This window comes from Pristis pectinata, chromosome 23 (assembly GCF_009764475.1).
Source record: "Pristis pectinata isolate sPriPec2 chromosome 23, sPriPec2.1.pri, whole genome shotgun sequence".
In the NCBI taxonomy this organism is placed as follows: domain Eukaryota; kingdom Metazoa; phylum Chordata; class Chondrichthyes; order Rhinopristiformes; family Pristidae; genus Pristis; species Pristis pectinata.
This window is the reverse complement of record NC_067427.1, coordinates 4,002,718-4,024,644: the sequence shown is the minus strand read 5'-3', so window position 1 is coordinate 4,024,644 and position 21,927 is coordinate 4,002,718. Positions and strand designations below refer to the sequence as shown.

At 40.1% G+C, this 21,927-nt stretch overlaps 1 protein-coding gene across 5 annotated transcripts in view; it reads left to right on the top strand.

Moving 5' to 3' along the window:
• LOC127582046 (DENN domain-containing protein 1A-like) overlaps window positions 1-21,927 on the top strand; it is a 437,758-nt gene that overhangs the window by 244,326 nt on the left and 171,505 nt on the right. For all 5 annotated transcript variants that reach the window (XM_052037000.1, XM_052037002.1, XM_052036999.1 and 2 more), the window contains one exon: window positions 1,604-1,704. In XM_052037000.1, coding sequence (XP_051892960.1) covers window positions 1,604-1,704 — 101 coding nt within the window. The remainder of the gene's footprint in view (window positions 1-1,603; window positions 1,705-21,927) is intronic.

Below are 21,927 nucleotides of genomic sequence, written 5' to 3'. Positions count from 1 at the left end.
CTCACTGATGATTATGTGACTGGAACATGGCTTCTAGGTCCACAGTATCTCACCAAGCATACATGCCGACAGCAGTTTAACAATAGTGGGTTTATAAAATTGTTTCTATGGCTGCTTGTTTGGAATTGTGTTTCATACATCATTTAAGCACATGCAAGATCTATAACCAAACCAGGTCGAAAGCTACAGATGTTGTTCTGTAGTTTTTCTCATGATGGGTTTAATACAAATAAAACTTTGGTGAGTTATGTGAAATAGTTGTTGATTAAATCTTTTCAATCAAATGAGCCTGCCTGTACAACTTAGAATAGCAAGTCTTTCATGTTGGTTATGTGACTTGCAGACTTGGATAATAGTGGATACAAGAATACATAACAGAAAATCACATATCTACTTAATGGAATAAGTTGGGAAGAAAAGTTGCTTATAAGCAGAGTTCATTATAAGGAGATGGTTTCACCTGTGGTGAGAATGTAATGGATTCTTTGAAATGAAGTAATTTGCTTATCGCAAATTGGCACACGTCTATTTGTTGGTTTGTAAAAATATCTTCTGCTGCAATGCTGAGATGCCTGATCATTATCCCATGTTCAGTCCCCCAACATTTCAGTGATCCAGGCTGCATTGACTGATGCCGAAGATTTAGTGCTGAATATTGAGGATGGAGCTTAATTATCTGACAGAAACAAGATCGTGTTTTAATCAGTGTAAGCCCATCACTTTCAGCTTAACACATGTTGAATCATTCACCGAGCTGATCAGGATATAGTCCAGAATGAAAGATTTTCTCATTTAGTTTAGAAGTACCTGTGTTGTATGTTTTCTTTCTCTGCTGATATTACAATTTTTTGGTGCTTTTAAATTGCAATTATTTATGATTCACATTCAAAAATCTCCATTCTAAACAACAGAAGAAGTACGAGCAGGAGTGGGCCATTTAATAAGATCATGTCTGATCTGATCCTGGCCTCAATTCCACTTTCCCACCTTTTCTTCACAACCCGTGATTCTCTTGTGGTCCAAAGATCTGTCTGTCATGGCCTTGAATATATTCAGTGACTCAGTGTCTACTGCTCACTGGAATAGAGAACTCCAAAGATTCCCAAAACCCTGAGAGGAGAAATTCTTCCCCATCTCAGCTTTAATGAATGTCATCTTCTTCTGAAACTGTGCTCCCTCACTAAACCCCACCAAAGGAAACGTCTTCACAGCACTGTTAAGCCTCCTCAAAATCTAATGTGTCAATAAGATCGAGAATTTTCCTTGTAAACTCCAGAAAGTGGATATCCAAACCACTTTATTTTTCCTTATGACAATCCCCTCTTTCCAGAATCAATCTGGTGAACCTTCTCTATTTCCCTCCAGGATAGATATATTCCTCCTCAGATAAGGAAACCAAAGGCTACGCCAAATTCCAGGTGCAATCTCATCAAACCATATAGAGTTGCTCCACACTTGTGTACTCCCTACCTCCCTAGCGATATCAGTTTACCTGAACTCAGCAGGAAACCATCTATTTCGATGTGAAAGTCTTTTTTTCTGCTTGGAATGTTACTTCAACCACATTTGAATTGATAAGCATTTTTTTTCTTATTTCTTCCAGTTAACAGCCTGCATCCATGGGTCAGCAGCTATGCTATACCCTATGCATTGGCAGCACGTTTACATTCCTGTCCTCCCTCCACATCTGTTGGACTACTGCTGGTAAGAAGTTAACACAAGTTTATATTTAAATGACAAAATATCTCAACACTCACTTGTATGAAACCTGCATAACTGATCCGAAGAAACGAAAGTTGAGTTGTGTAGCTCGTCTTTCATTTTTTTTTGCTCTTGTTATCCCCTTAGCATTTTAAATTTAAGTTTCAGTGTGCAAGTACAGAACTCTCACAATATCAACCTCTCCCCCGCCTCCACCAAGCATATTTTGGGGGGAGTATTTAACCTTTTAAAGTGGAGTCCCCAATCCCAATCCCAATAATATGAGCCCATTGCTGTTTTTACAGGTTTGTGTGTCATGCATTTCTGCTTTGGTGAAGTGGACTGCTTAATTAACGTAACACAAAATGCTGGAAATACTCAGCAGGTCAGGCTGCATCTGTGGGAAGAGAAACAGGGTTAACATTTGGGGTTGAAGACCCTTCGTCAAAGCTCACGACCTGAAATGTTAACTGCGCTTCTCTTTCCTCAGAAGCGGTTTGAGCTGCTGAGCATTTCCACTTTTTATTTTAGATTTCCAGCATCTGCAGTTTTTTTAATTAACATATTTAAATCGGGATCCCAGAGGGCAGTTGGGGGTCTGATTTGTAATTAACAATGGCCGTCTGTTTTCCCCGAAGGCTCAGAAATAGAGGGGGGGGCGTAATTGCTCCAGCACAGGTGGCCTCCAGCTGCCACAGCCCTATCTTCTGGAATTCCTGTTAAGAACCTCTGTCCATCTCAACCTTTCCTCTAAGATGCCTTTCAAAATGGACCCTTTTGATCAAGCTTTTGGTTGTCTGCCCTTCTATCTCATTATGTGACTTGCTGTTCAATTTCTGTGTGTTAAAACTCCTATGAAGTGTCAAATGATGAATCGTTAGGTTAAGAGTACTTTCTCTGGAGTGGCAGAGGCCGAGGGGAGACCTGATAGAAGGCTATAAAACTATGAGGGGCATAGGTAGGTTAGACAGTCAGAATCTTTTTCCCAGGGTAGAAATGTCAAATACTAAAGGGCATAGTTTTAAGGTGAGAGGGGGAAAGTTTAAGGGAGATGTGTGGGCTAAGTTTTTTTTTACACAGAGTGGTAAGTGCCTAGAATGCGCTGGCATGGGTGGTGGTGAAAGCATATGATAGTGGCATTTAGATAGGCACCTGAATGTGGAGGGATATGGATCATGTGTGGACAGAAGGAATTAGTTTAATGTGATATCATGGTCAGCACAGATATTGTGGGCTGAAGGGCCTGTTCCTGTGCTGTACTGTTCTATGTTCACTGCATGAATAGAAGTTGTTGGCAATAGATTGCTTCAATCCATGTGTCAGAATAAATATCACCAGTAAATGTATGACAACTTATGCTGACCAATAGAAATCTGAATAGCTGATGAAAATATGCGTAATGAAAGTGACATGTATCTTTGGGATGGGAATTTTAAAACAGAGGTGTTGCTTAACTTGAAACCATTGCATATGGCCAAGCGCACCATTGATTGATGAATGGGACTCTGCCTGAAACAGGACAGACCAAATTTAGAATAGTAAGTGCCAGAATTTTGGAGGATACCAGACTCTCAAAAAAAAATAAAATGAGAGATCATCAATAAAATAACACTCAGCGGGTCAGGCAGTGTCTGTGGGAAGAGAACCAGAGTTAATACTTCAGATTGAATGGGGAAAGAGAGAAGACGAGTTAGTTTTAAGTGGCAGTGAGGATGGGGGAGGGAGGGATTGGACAAAGGGAATATTTCTGTTAGGATGAGGCCAAGGCTGCTATGTGATAGGCTGTTGGTGAAGTTAGCTGTTCGATGAGTTAATGAAGGCAGTTAGGGAGAGAAACACAAAGGGGCATGAAATACAGGGAATTTGGAAATTTTCTGCAAGTCAGGTTGTGCTAGTGGAAAGAGAAAAACTGAGTCAATATTACAGATGGTTGACCTACAGCAGAACTGGCCAATTCAGAGAAAGTGAGTTAACTAAAGCTGTCAAAATCGCTATTGAATCTGGAGTCTGCAACATGTTGAGACAGAAGAGATGCTGTTATTCAAGCAGAGGTTGGGACCCAGTATAACAATGCATAAGGCCACAGACTGGTAGGACACATAGAACATACAACAGCAAAGGAACAGGCCACAATGTTGTGCCAAACTAATTAAACTAGTAATTAAATTCCTAACTAAGCTAATCCCTTCTGCCTACACAGTGTCCATATCCCTTCATCCTCTGCACATTCATGTGCCTGTCTAAGAGCCTCTCAAATGTCTCTATCGTATTTGCCTTCACTATCACCCCTGGCAGCACATTCCAGGCACCCACCACTCTCTGTGTTTAAAAGAAAAACTTACCCCACACACCTCCTTTGAACGTATCCCCTCTCACCTTTAATGCATGCCCTCTAATTAGACATTTCAACCCTGGGAAAAAGATACCAGTTGTCCACTCTATCTATGCCTCTCATAATAGTATAAACTTCTGTCAGGGGGACTTCTCAGTGGGATGGAGAATTAAAATGGAATTGGAAGCTCAGATGCTCATGCAGAGTAAGGAAGATACTCTCCAAAGTGGTCTGTGTTTGTGTTCTCCGAATGCAGTGCATTAGATTGGAAGAATTGCAACTGAATTGCTGCTTTACCTCGAAGGACTCTTTGGATCGCTGGATGGTGGGAAGGAAAGATGTAAACGGATAGGTGTTGAGTGTGGTTGCTTGGGAAACTAACACAAGGCGGGGAATTATTGTTGGAGGTGGAAGAATAGCCCAGAGGGCTGAAAGGGGAACAGATTTTCAGAATGAGAGACCAGTCAGGACTCCATTGAAATATTCAGGTCAAAGGCAACAAAGGCACGGATGAAGATTTCAGCAGCAGAAGCTGAAGCATGGCTGATTCGGGCAATGATGTAGAGGTAGGCAGGCCTAGTGATGCTGTAGGTGAGTGAGCTGAAGCTCATGACTAGCAATTACAATACAAATAATCTGGTTTAGTTTCAGACAGTTGTAAGAGAGAGTGATGCAATCAGTTGGTTAAAAACTGATGGGGAATGTCTCCAATGGGTTTGGTCTTCTCAGTATTTACTTTGTTAAAACTTCTGTTCATCCAGTGCTGGATGTCTGACAAGCAATCTAAAAATTTAGAGAAAGTGGACTTCAGCAAGACCTTTGACAAAGTCCTGCATGGTAGGCTGGTCTGGAAGGTTATATCACATGGGAGCTAGGGTGAGTTAGCAAATTGGAAACAAAATTGGCTTGGTGCTCGCAGGCAGAGGATTGTTTTTCAGACTGGAGGCCTGTGACCAGTGGAGTGCTGCAGGGATCGCTGCTGGGTCCACTGTTGTTTGTCGTCTATATTAACTATTTAGATGAGAATTGTCAGTGGCATGTTTAGTTAGTTTGCAGAAGACACCAGAATTGGTGGTATAGTGGACAGTGAAGAAAGTTGTCTAAGGTTACAACAGGATATAGATCAACTTGGAAAGTGGACAAGAGAATGGCAAATGGGATTTAACTCAGACAAGTGCGAAGTACATTTTGAAAAGTTAAGCCTGGGCAGGACATGCACAGTGAATGGTAGGGCCCTGGAGAGTGTTGTCTGAGAGAAACCTTGGGGTACAAGTACATAGTTCCCTGACAAAGTGAACACAGGTAGACAGTAGTGAGGAAGGCATATGGCATGCTTGCTTTCATCAGCCAAAGCACTGAGTAAGAGAGTTATACAGAACAATGGCTAGGTCGCTTTTGCAGTGTGTGTGCAGTTCTGCTCACCGTACAATAGGAAGGATGTGATTAAGCTAGGGAGGGCGGAGTAAAGATTCACAGGGATGTTGTCTGGATTGGAGGGCTTGAGTTATCAGGAGAGATTGGATAGGCTGGGATTGTTCTTCCTGGAACAAAGGAGACTGAGAGGTAACCTTATAGAGATTTATAACATCATGAGGGGCAAAGATGAGGTGGATGGTCACAGACTTTTTCCCGGGGTAGGGGACTCTAAAACTAGAGGCCATAGGTTTAAGGTGAGAGGGGAAAGATCTAAAGGGGACCTGAGGGTGGTGCATATATGGAGCGGGCCTCCAGAGGAATTGGTAGAGGTAGTTGTAATCACAATATTTAAAAGACATTTGTATAAGTTCATGGATAGGAAAAGGGATGTGGGCCAAGTGCGGGCAAATGGGACGAGCTCAGGTCACCTTGGTCAGTATGGACGAGTTGGGCCGAAGGGCCTGTTTCTGTGCTGTGTAATTCTGTGACTTTTTTATGATTTTGCTACCGCAAAACAACAAATTTCACGTCATATAATAATTCTGATTCTGACTCTGACTCTCTGACTGTATTCTACCAAAGTCTGTAGCCTCAATGTCCAGCTCAGGGCATTCATCAGTGTGTTGGAACAAAGGTCAGGGAAGGTATGTAAATAGGATTAAAATAAAGAATGCTCCACATTTTGCATGGTGCATCGTTGGGACCCATGCAATCTCCCAAAATGATACCTTTTATATGAAGGAGGTAGAAATAGGGCATTTTCTGACCTTAGCATAGTGATACTTACTGATGCTGTCTCTTGCTAATGATCAGTTATTTATTGTTCTGAGATTCTAACCATTGGATTTCAGCTTTGTGAATGTGCTTTTTAAGTTTACAGATTTTCAAAAAGGGAATATGTGACATGACAAACACTGAAGTTTTAAATTCTACACTCTTCACCAATATGTTTATAGATAAAGCATTGAAGATCATTCCTCTGCCAGACTGGGACTGGTGGTCTCCAGATCTGTGCTCCTCTGATGCTAGTTAGCATTAGGTTCCTATTATAAAAAGGAGCTCAGATTCTTGCATTTCTCTTGGACTTATCATGGCTTCCCGTCACCCCAGAGCACTTCAGAAGAAATACTTTGAACTATAATCACAATATAACATAGGAAATGCATCAGGCAATTTACGCACAGCGATCTCCCACCAATAGTACAGTAATGACAAGAGGACGGAAATCTCAGAAAATAGATTAAGGAATAAACTGGGGGTAGTTTATCCGGGAACCTGAGGGAGCAACACACAAAGGCACTGGAGGAACTCAGCAGGTCAGGCAGCATCTATGGAGGGAAATGGATGGTCGACGTTTCGGGTTGAGACCCTTCATCTGGATTAAAGAAAGTGGGGCCTCAGTTGAATGTTGTATCTGAAAGACAGCATTTCTGATAGTGCAGCGCTCTTGCAGTGCAGCATTGACGTGTTGGCCTAGCTTTGGGTCTCTAAAGTGGGTCTTGATTCTGCAACCTTCTGACTCAGGCAAAAGTGCTACCTAGTGAGCCATGGCTTATACTATAATGATATGGTATATAGCCTTATATTTACTCTAGCAACATCCAAAAAGTAATTAAATCAGTTGCCAGCAGGGATAACAAGAGTCTTAAGTGAAGTGAGTGATAGGGGCTTGGAACATTTAAATGGAAGGAGACTGTTCCCTGTGGATGATTTAAATGTTAAATACCTAGCCGTCTCAAGATTACATGGAATGTAATCTGAAAACCATTATCTCCTGTTGAAATGAGCCTTCAATTTACTCACTGCACAGGAAGGGCAGGTTCTATTCATTTTCACTGCCAGCAGGTGCCCTTTCTTTGCATAATAGGCTTCATATGTGTAATTAACACATAAGGGTTGTGGCTGCCAGTTTTCTTTCAGGTGCATGCTGGTAGGAGTTCCAGGGACACTGGTACAAGCGGCACGAGGTTTTGCTTTGGGACCATAGATTATGCATTCATGACTGTCTGACAAAGGAATTCTAAGGAGAAGCACATTAAATACCGCTGCTGGGAGCCCAGGTGTGGATGGACAAAGCAAAATGATTCGCTGTTTCCCCCCCTCTCCTAAAATAAATTATGTCGGTAGAGTTGAGTTAAGTTTGTTTTTAAGGATATGACTAATGAATGACTTGTCAATGTGCTTGTTAGACTAACTGCCCATAAGACTGGTAATTACCAAGAATGCACTTATTCCGGATTAACAAACACATTGACTGATTTATGCAGTCTGACGTGACCCCATTTAGAATTTATAAGGCGCAGACTATGTTTGTCTGAATAAATTAATTTAGCAGCAATTTTATCACCTATATATTTTCTAAAAATAAACCACAGCTGCTTTACTGTTTTTATATAAACAAAATTGCATTTTTGCAGTTTTTTAAACTAACAGAGCAGATTTTACCCCTAAGCCCAAAGCCCTGTTACTGCTGTTAATTAGGTTTATTTAATAATGTAATCTGTTCAAATGTGAATTTATATTTTTACCACCCACCAGTGCATAGAATGAAAGCTCAAAGAGTGACCTTTAAAGAACTGACTTTCAGAAACGTGCCAGGGAATGCTTCCTTTGCACGACATAGTGGCCTTAATTAAGATTCAACCTCTACAAATATTTGTATGAAAAATGAAATGTGCTAATTTAAATGAAGATGATTCTTAGGTGTTTAATAACTTATTAAGCACAGTTTTAGTTGAGCTAGGTATGGTTATCTGGATTGAATTTGGATTAATGACATGTGTTGTTAACTTTGGAGGATAGGTCGATATTTGTCACTTACTGTGGAATTTGGGTAGCTGCCAACTAATAGCAAAGCTTTGACCTGCATGAATATTTAATATGCGAGAAAGGTATTAAATTGTTTTGATCACATTATGCCTATACAACACTTGAAAGTTCAAGCCATATTCAGTACAATCTAGGTACATATTTGGTAATGCTGGAGAGTTTCCTGACCTCACTTAAAGGGGAGATGTGGTGTGACATTCCTAGATGTGGCAAACAGCATATCTCCATTTTCCCTTGGAGCCGTGCTTTATGCTTTCAGACTTCCGTTTGGAAATTGCCTGCAGTCATACATTTTGTACAGAACTCTTACTAATGCATCATGATGCAGTTCTGTTCCAGTGACATGAATTGGAGGGTTGGCAGCATCTCATCATTGCTGTACATTGAATATCTCGAAATGAGTGCGTTGGTGTCTTTCTCATTCATTTTCATGGATTATAGACCTTCCTGAAAAATTCACATTGTTGGAAATGATTCTGACCCCATTGTGGTGTGACTGAATGCAGTCATTATGTGGCTCCTGGCCTATTTGTGATCCTCCTTCCCCCTGGGCAAATGGTATTTGGATGGAAGTTAGTAACTCTTCCTCACTTTTGTCGATTGAGTTCACAAGCAGATTTCACTGCCATTAGTTGGTGTAGTGTGGGGTAAGTTCCAAATAAAAGTTGTGAATTAATTAGATAATGAGGTGGAAATGCACTGTGCTAAATATTTATGTTGTAATTAAGTGTAATTGCATGCATTTCTTCCGGGTGCCACGTAGTAAGTAGGGAATTAGACCTGGTGTTTATTGAATTGCACGTATTTAGCAAAGTCAGGCAGGAATGCTAACGAAATGGTTTGAATTTCTGCTCTTTGCCTTCATATAATTTATTTCAGTGAAACATTCCTGTTGCCAGGATGCCAGGTGCCATATAAGTGTAAGTGCTCTTTCTTTCACAGCATGGACCAGTGATCACTGGTTATACTTATGATGCTGAACACATTTCACAAAATCTCAAACCAGTTGCAGGTAATTAAGGTGATCAAGGCTACATCATTCCAGAGAAATCATAACGTTGCTTCCACCTCCTCCCAACCCAGTTACCTACGTCACTGCAGGACTCTTGTCTACTATGCCACCTATGCTTTTATCACCCTCTGCATGGAGAATTAGATCATAGATCTTAATGCTATAATTGCTTTTTATCAGGTTGAACTCGTGTACCTATTTCAACCCCGACTAATTTAAAGTATTATGATGGTTTACTTTTCTGAAATAGATAATGATCTCTGTCTACATGAAGTTACTGAATAATACCAACTTCTTACATTGAAAGAATATTAAAGACCATCTATTATTTCATCTTAACTCATACTAGTGTGGACCTTAGCTCCATGTGAATGTATTTTAATGACCTAAAATTGCTGTAGTACTAAAAGTGCAGTTTAACTGAGCAATAATAAGTTTGATCACCAAATTCACTGACTTGTGTTCAACTGCTGACTTTGTTGACTGGTCTTTGTTTTGGTTGAACATGTATAGTATCAAGGGGACGATAAATTCTAGAGCTCTTCCAGCATTATACTTAACAATTTCAATACCAGTCTTGGAATTTCATCTACTCCTTTGTTGAAACAGCAGTGTTGGCTGCTGAGTAAAGCATTTGTACCTTTTGTATTTGGGATGTAAATGGCCTCACTATTGAATGGTCAAACCATAGTGGGGTACAGTTCCAAAAAGCTTATTTGAATAAATCTTCAATTAATGCATAATGCTCTGTTGTAAGTAACCCTGATGGAACCATTGGATAGGCTTATTGCTCATTTCAAACCAAGTATTAAGATTATACAGAGAAAGAGAGAGGCTGATTATTGGCCTAGTTACAAAATTTCCATGTTGCTTCATGAAACCATATTTAAAACAATACCTCTTTTCAATCCTCTCCAAACTAGGTACCTAAATATTTGTATTTTTTTTATTATAGTTTTTGATTCAATGGTGAATGCACTTTTACACCAGCCATTCGATCTTGCCCGTAATGGAGTATAGAATGGAAGGAATAATTGCTCCATGATTTACTGTACTTCAAAAGACAAGAATTCTGTTTTATGATAAACCGTTTCAACTGGGCTCATTTGGCATTTTTCTTGAGTGGAGCACGTAATATAGGTTGACAGTTCAGTGCAATACTAAATCATCAAGGGGCGCCATCGTTTGAATGCTGTGTTAAACCTATTTGAAGAGGAACAGGCAGTTCTCTTAGGGTCTGGACTGACATACTTCATCCAAGCAGTACCAAAAAGAGTAGGTTGATTATTTATTCATCTCGTTTACTTTAATGGGAGATTTTGATCCACGTCAGTTTTTTAGTGAGTGAATTCTGAATGCAAGTGTGCATCAAGATTCCTCACACTCATAACTTCTACAAAAAGTTATGCATTCATAGTCTGTGGCCATCTCTCACAATGCCAGCATTTATTGTTCATCCCCAATTGCCTCTGAAATGAGGCAGTTATGAATCAGCCAGCTTGGTGAGGTCTGGAGTAACATACAGGCTAAATCAGAATAAGGATGGCAGATTTCCTTCCTTCAAGGAAATTAGTGAATCTGATGAGTTCCTTGGCTGGAAGTTTTAAAAAGAATTCTAGATTTATTTCTCCAGATTTTTTTCTTGTGTATCCAGATTTATTTAATTGCTTGAATTTAAATTTTTAAAATGCCATGTTGGGAATAAAACGTGTCTCTGGATCAGAATCCTGCATGTTAGTCTAGTAACTTACCACATTACCGTACTGTTCTCACTTGCCAATGTGTTTTTGTAGACACTGGTTCTACATAGAATCATAGAAATTTGTGGCATTGAAGGAGACCATTCAGCCCATCGTGCCCATGCAAGACGTAAAGATCATTTTGGGCTAATTCCAATTTCTGTCTTCCTGTATACACGCGTGTCAGCAATTTAGCTTTTAATTGTGGCATGTATATCTGCCTCCATTAGTGTACAAGGCAATGAGTTTCTGACTCCCACCATTGCTTGGGTGACAGCATCCATCAGTTCTCCCTTAATCCTTCTACCATTTGCCTGAAACCACTGTTCCTTAGTTTGCCTTCTCTACTAAGGGAAATGGGCATTCTCTATTCATTGTTTCTATACATGTTATTAAGTCTCACTTAACTTCCTTTGTTCCAAAGGAAACAATCCCAGCCTCACCAATCTCTCTCAATAACTATAACTCTTCATCCCTGGCACCATTTTGTAAATATTCTCTACAACTTTTCTAAGTCAGGCTAGGTCTTTTTTTCTTGGAACCTAGGAGAATGAGGGGTGACCTTATAGAAGTGTTTAATGTTATGAGAGGCATAGATAAGGTGGATGGTAATAGTCTTTTCCCCAGGGTAGGCAGTCCAAAACTAGGGGGCATAGCTTTAGGGTGAGAGGGGAAAGATTTAAAAGGGACCTGAGGGGCAACTTTTTCATGCAGAGGGTGGTGAGTATATGGAATGAGCTGCCGGAGGAAGTGGTTGAGGCAGATACAATAGTATTATTTAAGAAGCACTTAGATGGAGGGGTGAGGCTTGCAGGGATTGGGCTGAAAGCAGGAAATTGGGACTAGCTGGGTGGCATGGACTGGTTGGGCTGAAGGGCCTGTATTCGTGCTGTATTACTCAATGACGCTAGTGCTCTCATATGCATTCTATAATCTAATGATGAGAACTGTACACTGTACTCCAGTTGTGGCAGAGCTATGGTTTATACTCTTCTATCAAGCTTAGCAGTCACAGATTTCTATGCCTTGTAACTATGCTTTGACTGATAAAGGCATTTATCTTTCAAAGCAACACAGATCTAGCTAGAGGAACTCAGCGGGTCAGGCAGCATCTATGGAGGGAAATGAACAGTCGACATTTCGAGTTGAGACCCTTTGTGTCTCCATTTATCTTTGATATCTCCTTAACTAACTTATGCATCTCTGTTGCTATCTTCAGGGATCCATCTACATTTCTCTGCGTTCTACCATTTAGCGCATATTCCTTTGTCATGTGTTCCCTCTCCAATTACATTACTAATGTTACCTTAGATTGAATTCCACTTTTCTGCCCATTTAATCATTCCATTAATATATTCTGAAAACTTTCCTCCTTACTATGACAACTCATGGTATTAGGCTTCACAATAATATTCCTGCATATAATACAGGAAGAAATGAGGGACCTTCCACTGAGCCCCTGCATATAGCCTGTGGGTTACCCCTGTCAACTGTTACCCTTTATATTCTGCCTCTGAGCCAATTTTACTGCTTTCCCTTGAATCCCTTGTGCTTTTACGTTTTTGATCAGTCTGTGTTTTTGGACTTCTTCAAATATCTTGCTAAAATCCATGTAAACTTCTCAAATGTGCTGCTCTAATCAATCCACCTTGTTGCCTCTTCCAAATAATTAATTCAACTTTGTCAGACATGACCTCTTAACAAGTCTGTGCTGACTATCCTTGATTAAACTCCACTTTTCTAAAGCAATGATTCTTCTGATTTATTGTTTCTCAGATTATTTTTCCGGTAACTCGCTCAGCACTGCTTTCCAAATGTCATGAATTCCATTTTTTATTTGCATATTTTTCCATTTGCATATAAATCTAAGCTCTACAAAGCAAACCACACATTTTGAAACATCTCTCTAAAGAAAACTATATTCTTATTTATGAAAATTAATTTTACATTTTTAATCTAGAATTATGTAATGCAAGCTTTTAATGATTTTTAAAGTGAGCCTTGTTTAACATTTTACAGGATGGCAAATAGTCGAAAGATATTCTTTTGGGGAAAGTATTTATTAGTATTTACAGTGCAGTGTAAGAACTTTTTGGGGATTAGTGGGGAGAAAAGTTGCTGTTAATAAAAGCCAAAAGTATTCTGCTACATTTCAGCCTCATGTTTCTTTAAATATTTTTAATTGCAGCTGTCTGCACACATTTGTTACTTAGTGCATATTGTACCATGATTCATATGAATGATTCTACATTACACTATCAGAGAGTATTACCTATCATAATCAATTCATTTTCTCCTCATCCTCACATTTGGCTACTCTTTTTGGTTCCCCTGTGCATATGAAATATTCATTTAATTGTCTCTGATGCCTGCTAGTTTATTCATCATCTCTAAAGTGAGTTTATCTGACATCTTGGCTGGAAGTTTCATTTTTATGCCTGAGTTTCCAGAGTAATTTTGAAGATTGAAAGCAAGATGTGATTCTGTTAATTAAGCTTTGCAGTCACAGATTTTCAATATAATCTGTGTGACAGTTTTTGTTTCTATCTGGCTTCTGAGCATATTAAAAATTACCAGGTTTCTTTGGATGGAGTGGCCTTCCTGTTTCTGTACAGTTCAATGACCATGGTTCCAGTAGACAAGACGTTTGCAGTCTCAAGACTTCCTGCCGTGTTCAAGGCCTTGCTCTTCTGACACTGAGCTGTCATTTTCCTGAATCTGCTTAATTAAAAACATGTTCGCTTGATGTCATCTGGAAAGGGTTTAGACTATGAGACCTTTCTCTCAGTGATGTGTGAACATTCCTGTGGATAGCAGCTAAAGCACATACATGAAATCTTATTTATGCACCAGAGTAAACTGCTTCATGTCAAGAAACAATAATGTGACACTTCTAAGTACTTTAGTAGTATTGCTGGCTGTTGCGCACTTAGTATTTTGCATGGCAGATTGAAAATGTGTGCTACTATAACTGGAGTGTACGTTGAAATCTTTGGAGTTGTACCTTTTGGCATTATCTGCAAAACACATCAACTAAATCAGTTAGTTGGACATTAAGTGGTTATACAGCCTGCTTTTAAAGCCCTTTAATTCAATGTAAACACTTCTGGTTTTTATGAACTAAATTCTACTTTGTTATGTGTAACTTAATGTAATCTACCTTCTTAACTAAATGTAATGATAATTCAAATTTTTAACGCAATCAACTTTAAATCATTGGGGTATGAATTGAAATAAGAATACATTGCATTAAGTTAGCTGCTGTGAAAATTATTTCATGCGTTTTAAGGCAACATACAAATGTAAAAGGATTTTGAAGAATTGTGAAGAAAGTGCTACTTTTATTTCATTAATTTTTCTCAGTTTTTTTTTTAAATTCTTGTTCCCTGGTGGTGCCCACACATTCACAGGAACAGCAACCAGGAGAAAATGAATTCCCTCATCACTTTGTGTGCTTGCACTGGAAACTCTTTGTTTATGCTTCCAGCTGAGGAAAATGGGTGTCATTTTGAATTGGAAGAGATCCCAGTTGTGCTGAGTGCAATAACCATCTTTTATCGAACTTGTGGGTTATTATGCTCAGAAGCAGCAGAAAACTTGGAAGATGTTTTCCTCTTCACAGAGCACGGACAAGTGAGACACCACAGTTTTTGTGGATTTTGACCATTGAATATCTCATACAGCACTGTATGAAACTTAGTGCAGTAATCCCCAGCACACTTTACATTATACAAAAGAAAACATCGATCAACTTGTTTGTTACGCTCTAACCCAAGAGACAAACATATTACCCATGGATGTTTCCACATCTCGCATCTTCTGTGGCAGAATAGGGTTTAGACCTGAAGAACATAATCCCAATCACACAAATATTGACACATAAACTGACTTGAATTGTGCACATTCTGTGTTTTTATGGCAGGTTCCTATCTTGTTACTGAACTCTGCAAAGTGATTTTGTTTTACACATGCGAATGATCCTTGCTTCAGGACATTTTTAGTTTATTTTTCATTTTAAAGTACAGTTCTATCAGAAAGCACAAAATAATTAAATCTTTCTTATAAAACTACCTATGTTTGGTGCAGAATTGCTTTGTGAACTTCCTGGCACTCAGCATGTACTGAATCTTCTGGATTTTTGAAGTTTCTGTTTTATTTTCAGTGCTGCCCAAATTCAGTGACTCCGAGCTTCCAGCTGACAAAATGGTTGCTGAGAGGCATGGCCTGAAGGAGCAGGGTTCAAGTGGAGGAAATTAGACACCAGATTTTATCTAAGTGCCTTGCTTTGGTTCATTGCCCCATATAGCATCCCAACTGAGAACTAACAAATCTCATTCAGTGGAGGCAATAGAGCTCAGGTAACCAGCAGCCAGAGACTCGAGCTCGTAACTTCTTGTTTACGAGTCAGTCGCCTGGCTGGTTGAACCAGGAGGCTGTATTGACTTTTGAAGAAAAATCTTTATTAATTCATTTTCAGTACATTCTTGGGAGTTAACGTGTGCATGGTCATTTTCATTAATTTTTCAGTTCATACATAAAGTACTTTTTTTTTGAAACAGTGGGTTAATTAAACCAGCACACCCAGATGAACATTGTTTAACCCAGAGAACAGTGGCTGTTGATATCACATGCTTTTTAATCTCTGCTTAAAGACGCTGCATTAATCTATTATTTGTTTAGAAAAACATAATTTAACAGTTTGTTCTGCATCAGTTTCTTAAGCATAAAATGGCTCTAAACTGACCTATAATTACAAGAGAAGAAAGGTTTTCAATGAAAACACCATGTCCAGCTCGTGATGTTTTTAGGCAAACTAACAGCTTTAGTGAGAAGCAACTTAAGCAAGTAACTGATGCCTAAAATGTAAACATCTTTGCATCTTTACATATAAATAGAATGCATAAATTAATTTTGTGGGGTGTAGATGTTTCAAAAGGGTAAGGGACGGAGGTAAAAGAGGTGGGGGAGTGGCTTTGCTGATCAGGGACAGTGTCACAGCTGTAGAAAGGGAGGATGTCCTGGAGGGATCGTCTACTGAAGTCAGTGTGGGCGGAAGTCAGAAACAGGAAGGGCGCGATCACTCTGTTGGGAGTATTGTACAGACCCCCCCCCAAGTAGCAACAGAGATGCTGAGGAGCAGATCGGGAGGCAGATTTTGGAGAGGTGCAAAAATAACAAGAGGGCATGGCTTTAAAGTAATGGGTGGGAAGTTCAAGGGAGATATCAGAGGGAGGTTTTTTACCTACAGAGTGGTTGGGGCATGGAATGCGCTGCCTGGGGTGGTGGTGGAGGCTGATACGTTGGTCAAGTTCAAGAGATTGCTAGATAAGCATATGGAGGAATTTAAAATAGAGAGATATGTGGGAGGAAGGGGTCAGATAGTCTTAGGCGAGGTTTAAAGGTCGGTACAACATTGTGGGCCAAAGGGCCTGTATTGTGTTGTATTGTTCTATGATTCTATGATAACAGGGTTGTTGTCAGGGGTGATTTCAACTTCCCTAATATTGATTGGCACCTCCTTAGTGTGAAGGGGATAGATAGGGCAGAGTTTGTTAGGTGTGTCCAGGAAGGATTCCTGACACAGTACGTGGACAGGCCGACTAGAGGAGAGGCCATTCTGGACCTCGTACTAGGCAATGAGCCTGATCAGGTTTCAGATCTCTCGGTAGGAGAACATTTTGGAGACAGTGACCATAATTCCTTGACTATTACCATAGCCTTGGAGAGGGATAGGAGCAGACGATATGGGAAAGTATTTAATTGGAGGAGGGGGAATTATGATGCTATTAGGCAAGAACTTGGGCAGGTAAGTTGGGAACAGATGTTCTTGGGGAAGTGCACAACGGAAATGATGAGGTTGTTTAGGGACTACCTGCATGGGGTTCTGGATAGGTTTGTCCCATTGAGGCAGGGTAAGGATGGTAGAGTGAAGGAACCGTGGTTGACAAGAGACAAGAGGAAGAAAGAAGCTTACTTAAGGTTTAGAAAGCACAGATCAGATAGGGCTCTGGAGAGATACAAGGTAGCCAGGAGGGAGCTTAAGAATAGACTTAGGAGAGCTAGATGGGGGCATGAGAAGGCCTTGGCAAGTAGGATTAAGGAAAACCCCAAGGCGTTCAACATGTATGTGAAGAATAGGAGGATGACTAGAGGGAGGGTAGGATCAATCAGGGATAGAAGAGGAAACGTGTGCCTGGAGTCGGAAGAGGTAGGGGAGGTCCTTAATGAATACTTTGCTTCAGTATTCACCAGAGACAGAGACCTTGAAGTTTGTGAGAATGGTGTACAACGGGCTGATACGCTAGGGCATGTCAATGTGAGGAACTTTTGAAAAAAATTAGGATAGATAAGTCACCGGGGCCGGATGGGATATATCCAAGGTTATTATGGGAAGCGAGGGAAGAGATTACTGCGCCTTTGTTAATGATCTTTGTATTTTCACTGGCCACAGGAGGAGTGCCAGATGATTGGAGGGTGGCAAATGTTGTCCCTTTGTTTAAGAAAGGGAGTAGGGATAACCCTGTGAATCATAAGCTGGTGAGTCTTACTTCAGTGTTGGGCAAATTACTGGTGAAGATTCTTAGAGACAGGATTTATGGGCATTTGGAGAAGCATAAGCTGTTTAATGGACAGTCAGCATGGCTTTGTGAAGGGCAGGTCGTGCCTCACAAGCCTGATTGAATTCTTTGAGGATGTGACAGAGCACATTGATGAAGGTAGAGCAGTGGATGTGGTGTACATGGATTTTAGTAAGGTGCTTGATAAGGTTGCTCATGGAAGGCTCATTCAGAAAGTCAGGAGGCATAGGATCCAGGGAAACTTGGCTGTGTGGATTCAGAATTGGCTCGTCCATAGAAGACAGAGGGTGGTTGTAGATGGAGCGTATTCTGCCTAGAGGTCAGTGACCAGTGGTATTCCACAGGGATTTTTTCATGGACCCTTGCTCTTTGTGATTTTTATAAATGACTTGGATAAGGATGTGGAAGGGTAGGTTAGTAAGTTTGCAGATGACACGAAGGTTGGTGGTATTGTGGATAGTGTAGAAGGTTGCTGTAGGTTACAATAGGACATTGATAGGATGCAGAGCTGGGCTGAAAAGTGGCAGATGAAGTTCAACCCAGAAAAGTGTGAAGTGATACACTTTGTAAGATTGAATTTGAAGGCAGAATACAAGGTTAATGGCAGGACGCTTAGCAGTGTGGAGGAACAGAAGGATATTGGGGTCCACGTCCATAGATCCCTCAAGGTTGCCACGCAGGTTGATAGGGTTGTTAAGAAGGTGTATGGTGTGTTGGCCTTCATTAGTCGGGATATTGAGTTCAAGAGGCACAAGGTAATATTGCAGCTCTATAAAACTCTGGTTAGACCACCCTTGGAGTATTGTATTCAGTTCTGGTTGCCTCATTATAGGAAGGATGTGGAAGCTTTAGAGAAAGTGCAGAGGAGATTTACCAGGATGCTGCCTGGATTGGAGATTATGTCTTATGAGGATAGGTTGAGCGAACTAGGGCTTTTCTCTGGAGCGAAGGAGGATGAGAAGTGACTTGATGGAGGTGTACAAGATGATAAGAGGCATAGATCGAGTGGACAGTCAGAGACTTTTTCCCAGGGTGAAAATGGCTAACACGAGGGGACATAATTTTAAATTGACAGGAGGAAGGTATAAGCGGGATGTCAGAGGTAAGTTTTTTTTACACAGAGTGGTGGGTGCGTGGAATGCACTGCTGGCAGAGGTTGTGGGGGCAGATACATTAAGGATATTTAAGAGACTCTTAGATAGACACATGAATGATAGAGAAATGGAGGGCTATGTGGGAGGGAAGGGTTAGATAGATCTCAGAGCAGGATAAAATGTCGGCACAACACCATGGGCCGAAGGGCCTGTACTGTGCTGTAGTGTTCCATGTTCTAATTTTTTGAGCTCCTGTTATTACACATTCCATGATAAAACTTAAATGACCACCAGCAATCTCAAAAGCATGATAATTAACAGAATCTGCTTAGTTTATTTGCAATAGTCAGTAACATAATTATGCATTGCACCCAATCACCTAAGACATCTTGTAACTCTTGAGGAGATGTAGTTAATTTTAGATATAATACAAAGAATATTGCATCAGAAATTTGACAAAAGCCAGATGTCACATATACAACAATACGGCCAGAATTCTCAGCCCTTTGCTGTTTGAGAAATCTTTTTCTTGCTGCTAAAGTTCCAGGGTGACATAAGTTGCTATCAACTAACACTGTCATTCAGTGTTGAGAATCAAATCCTGCTTCAAGTTTTACCATTTGTGAACACAAAACCACACTGACCGTAAAAATTAAAGAGAGTTGTAGTAAAGTGAAGATGAGTGACAGAGCAGTAATTCACTTGAACAATTGCAATCATATCAAACTATGAGAATGAATTTTGAATGGAATGTAATTGCCAGCAGGTTTAAGAGATGATTGAAATAAAATTATAACCTTCTAGTCGAGGTCAGATATGAATGTAGCTGTGGCATTTCCTGCAGTTTTGCTTGGTTACGGTGAGGACAAAAGAGAAGTTTCAGAGTTTAAACCTTTTCCTCAGAGCATCATATAACTGTAGTGTAATCTTCTGTCAGGCAATCGTATATGATTGTTCAGTCAACTTGAACAGCAGCAGCTTTATATCATTCAGCATTTTCTTTTGCTTCCTGTCAGTTATATATTAACAGTTAAAATGAAGTCTATTGCATATCAAAGTTAGCACACAACTCCCAGTCTTTCAAGTTTTCAACGGTTGTGTCACACCTGGGGTAACGCACTGTGAATACATCATCATTATACTCACTATGCAGTGTCCCAAAAGTGCTACTCTCTTCAATTGTACCTTTTGAGGTCTGATTCCCTCAGTAAGTTTTCAATAACTTCTACAAGATTTTTTTTCATATTGTAGTACAGTAAGTCCCCGGATTACGAACGAATTCTGTTTTTGAGTCTGTTCGTAAGTCGAATTTGTATGTAAGTCGTACAGTTCACATCTAGCGTCAATTAGTCAAATGTTTGTCTTAGTATATAGTGTATATTTTACCTAAAACATCATAAATATAATAATGCAGTAATAATAATAATAAGTGTAACTACAGTACAGTATTTACCCTCCCTTTGAAATGGTTGAACCAACCCCTACTCGCAACAAATTCTTCATCACAAGCACCTTCACGTGCTGCACGTGCAGCCTTTAAATCAGTGAAAAGGCTTCGAGCCTTTTCTTGCACTAAGCCAAGGCTAATAGGAATATTACGCTGATTTTGATCCTCTAACCAAATTACCAATGGCCTTTCCATTTCGATAATTAAACCACTGTGTTGCTTTAGTGATAATTGTCTCTTTCATTGGGACAGAGCCTTTTACATACTCCATTACTCTCCCCTTGTCCCATACAATTGTCCCGATCGTTGACCGACTGTAGCCTAACGCTTTTCCAATGTTTGTTGGCGGTTCACCTCTCTCTGAACGCTTTATTATTTCCACTTTCATTTCAATCGCTTTCCTTTTCTTCGATGCATCACCATCACTTGCATCAGATTTATGCTTTGAAGCCATGATTACAGCGTGGCGTTCTTCTCCCTCGGGCCAACGAACCGCTTAAAACGCGGTGTTTTGAGCGTTGCGCAAAGTAGTCCGCCCGTTTGTTAGTACGAACCATTGTGTGTAACTCAATTTTTTAAAATAATAGGCTTTATGGAGGTCGGTTGGTAAGCCGGGCGTTTGTAACCTGGGGACTTCCTGTATTGTAATTAGTTTCTACCTGTTTTAACATTAAATTTTTTACCAGCGATAGCATTCCTTTATTGTTTTAAAATGCTTAATGATGTATTTCTGGAATTTTAAGCCCACCTGTAGATATGTTCCCAACCCACTCCCTTCCTCTCATCACTGTTGCTCTGTTGGATTTCCCAGCTCAGCTCCACAGATCTGCGCAGCGACCTCCCCCCCCCCCCCCCCCCCCAATCCTCTGTGCTGCACCAGATGTTCTCGAAATCTGCTATCATCCAACCAAATCCCGCACTTCAGAAACTTGTCCTCACCTTAAATGTGACAAATTCTTAGATAGTTGTGGGAATTGGGATGCAGGTATTTCTTCAATGGCTTGCCCATGACTTTGAGCCCACAATATGGAAAATGTCTCCACCTCACAAGTTGCATACTCGTTCTTCTAAAATACTACCTACCTAGTCAGGGCACTGCCCCCTGCTCCCCCAATTCTAATCTCCCGTCATGAATGGGATGTGGGTACTGCAGGCAAGGATTTATCTCTATTCTAATTACCCTTGGCTCTCTGGTCCTTTTCAGAGGGCAGTTAGAAATCAAACACAACTTACTATAGTCTATTGACAAAATCAGGCAGGGGCTAGTAAAATTTCTTAAAGCACATCAGTGAAGCAGAATTTTGTACACAATCTGGCAATTAACAAGTCACCATTACTGATGCCTGCTTCCTATTTCAGATTTATTTAATCGACTAACCAAATTTAAGCTGCACTGGTGGGATTCAAATGCAAATCTCTGGCTAAATCATCTGGTCTCTGGCACACTAGTCTGGTATCACAGCCACCGCATGACTGTGTCTGAAAGTCCAAATCTGTAGCACTTGTAGGGTAGGACAGAAAATATTAGTTTTTTGGAATTATAATATTGCATGAAATATTTTGTCACGTGATACTTTGAAATCCACAAGAACTAGTAATGAGGGAAGACCTCTGCTGTTTGGTATTTGTGTTAATAATAATAGTGTCCCTCATCCATACTTTTGCACACTTGCTGTAAATAGTGAACAGCAGAGATTTTCCTTTTAAATTAGTGAACTAATGAGACCTATATATATTTATGAGCATTGACATTTTATAACCTAAGAAAAGCTATCCCCA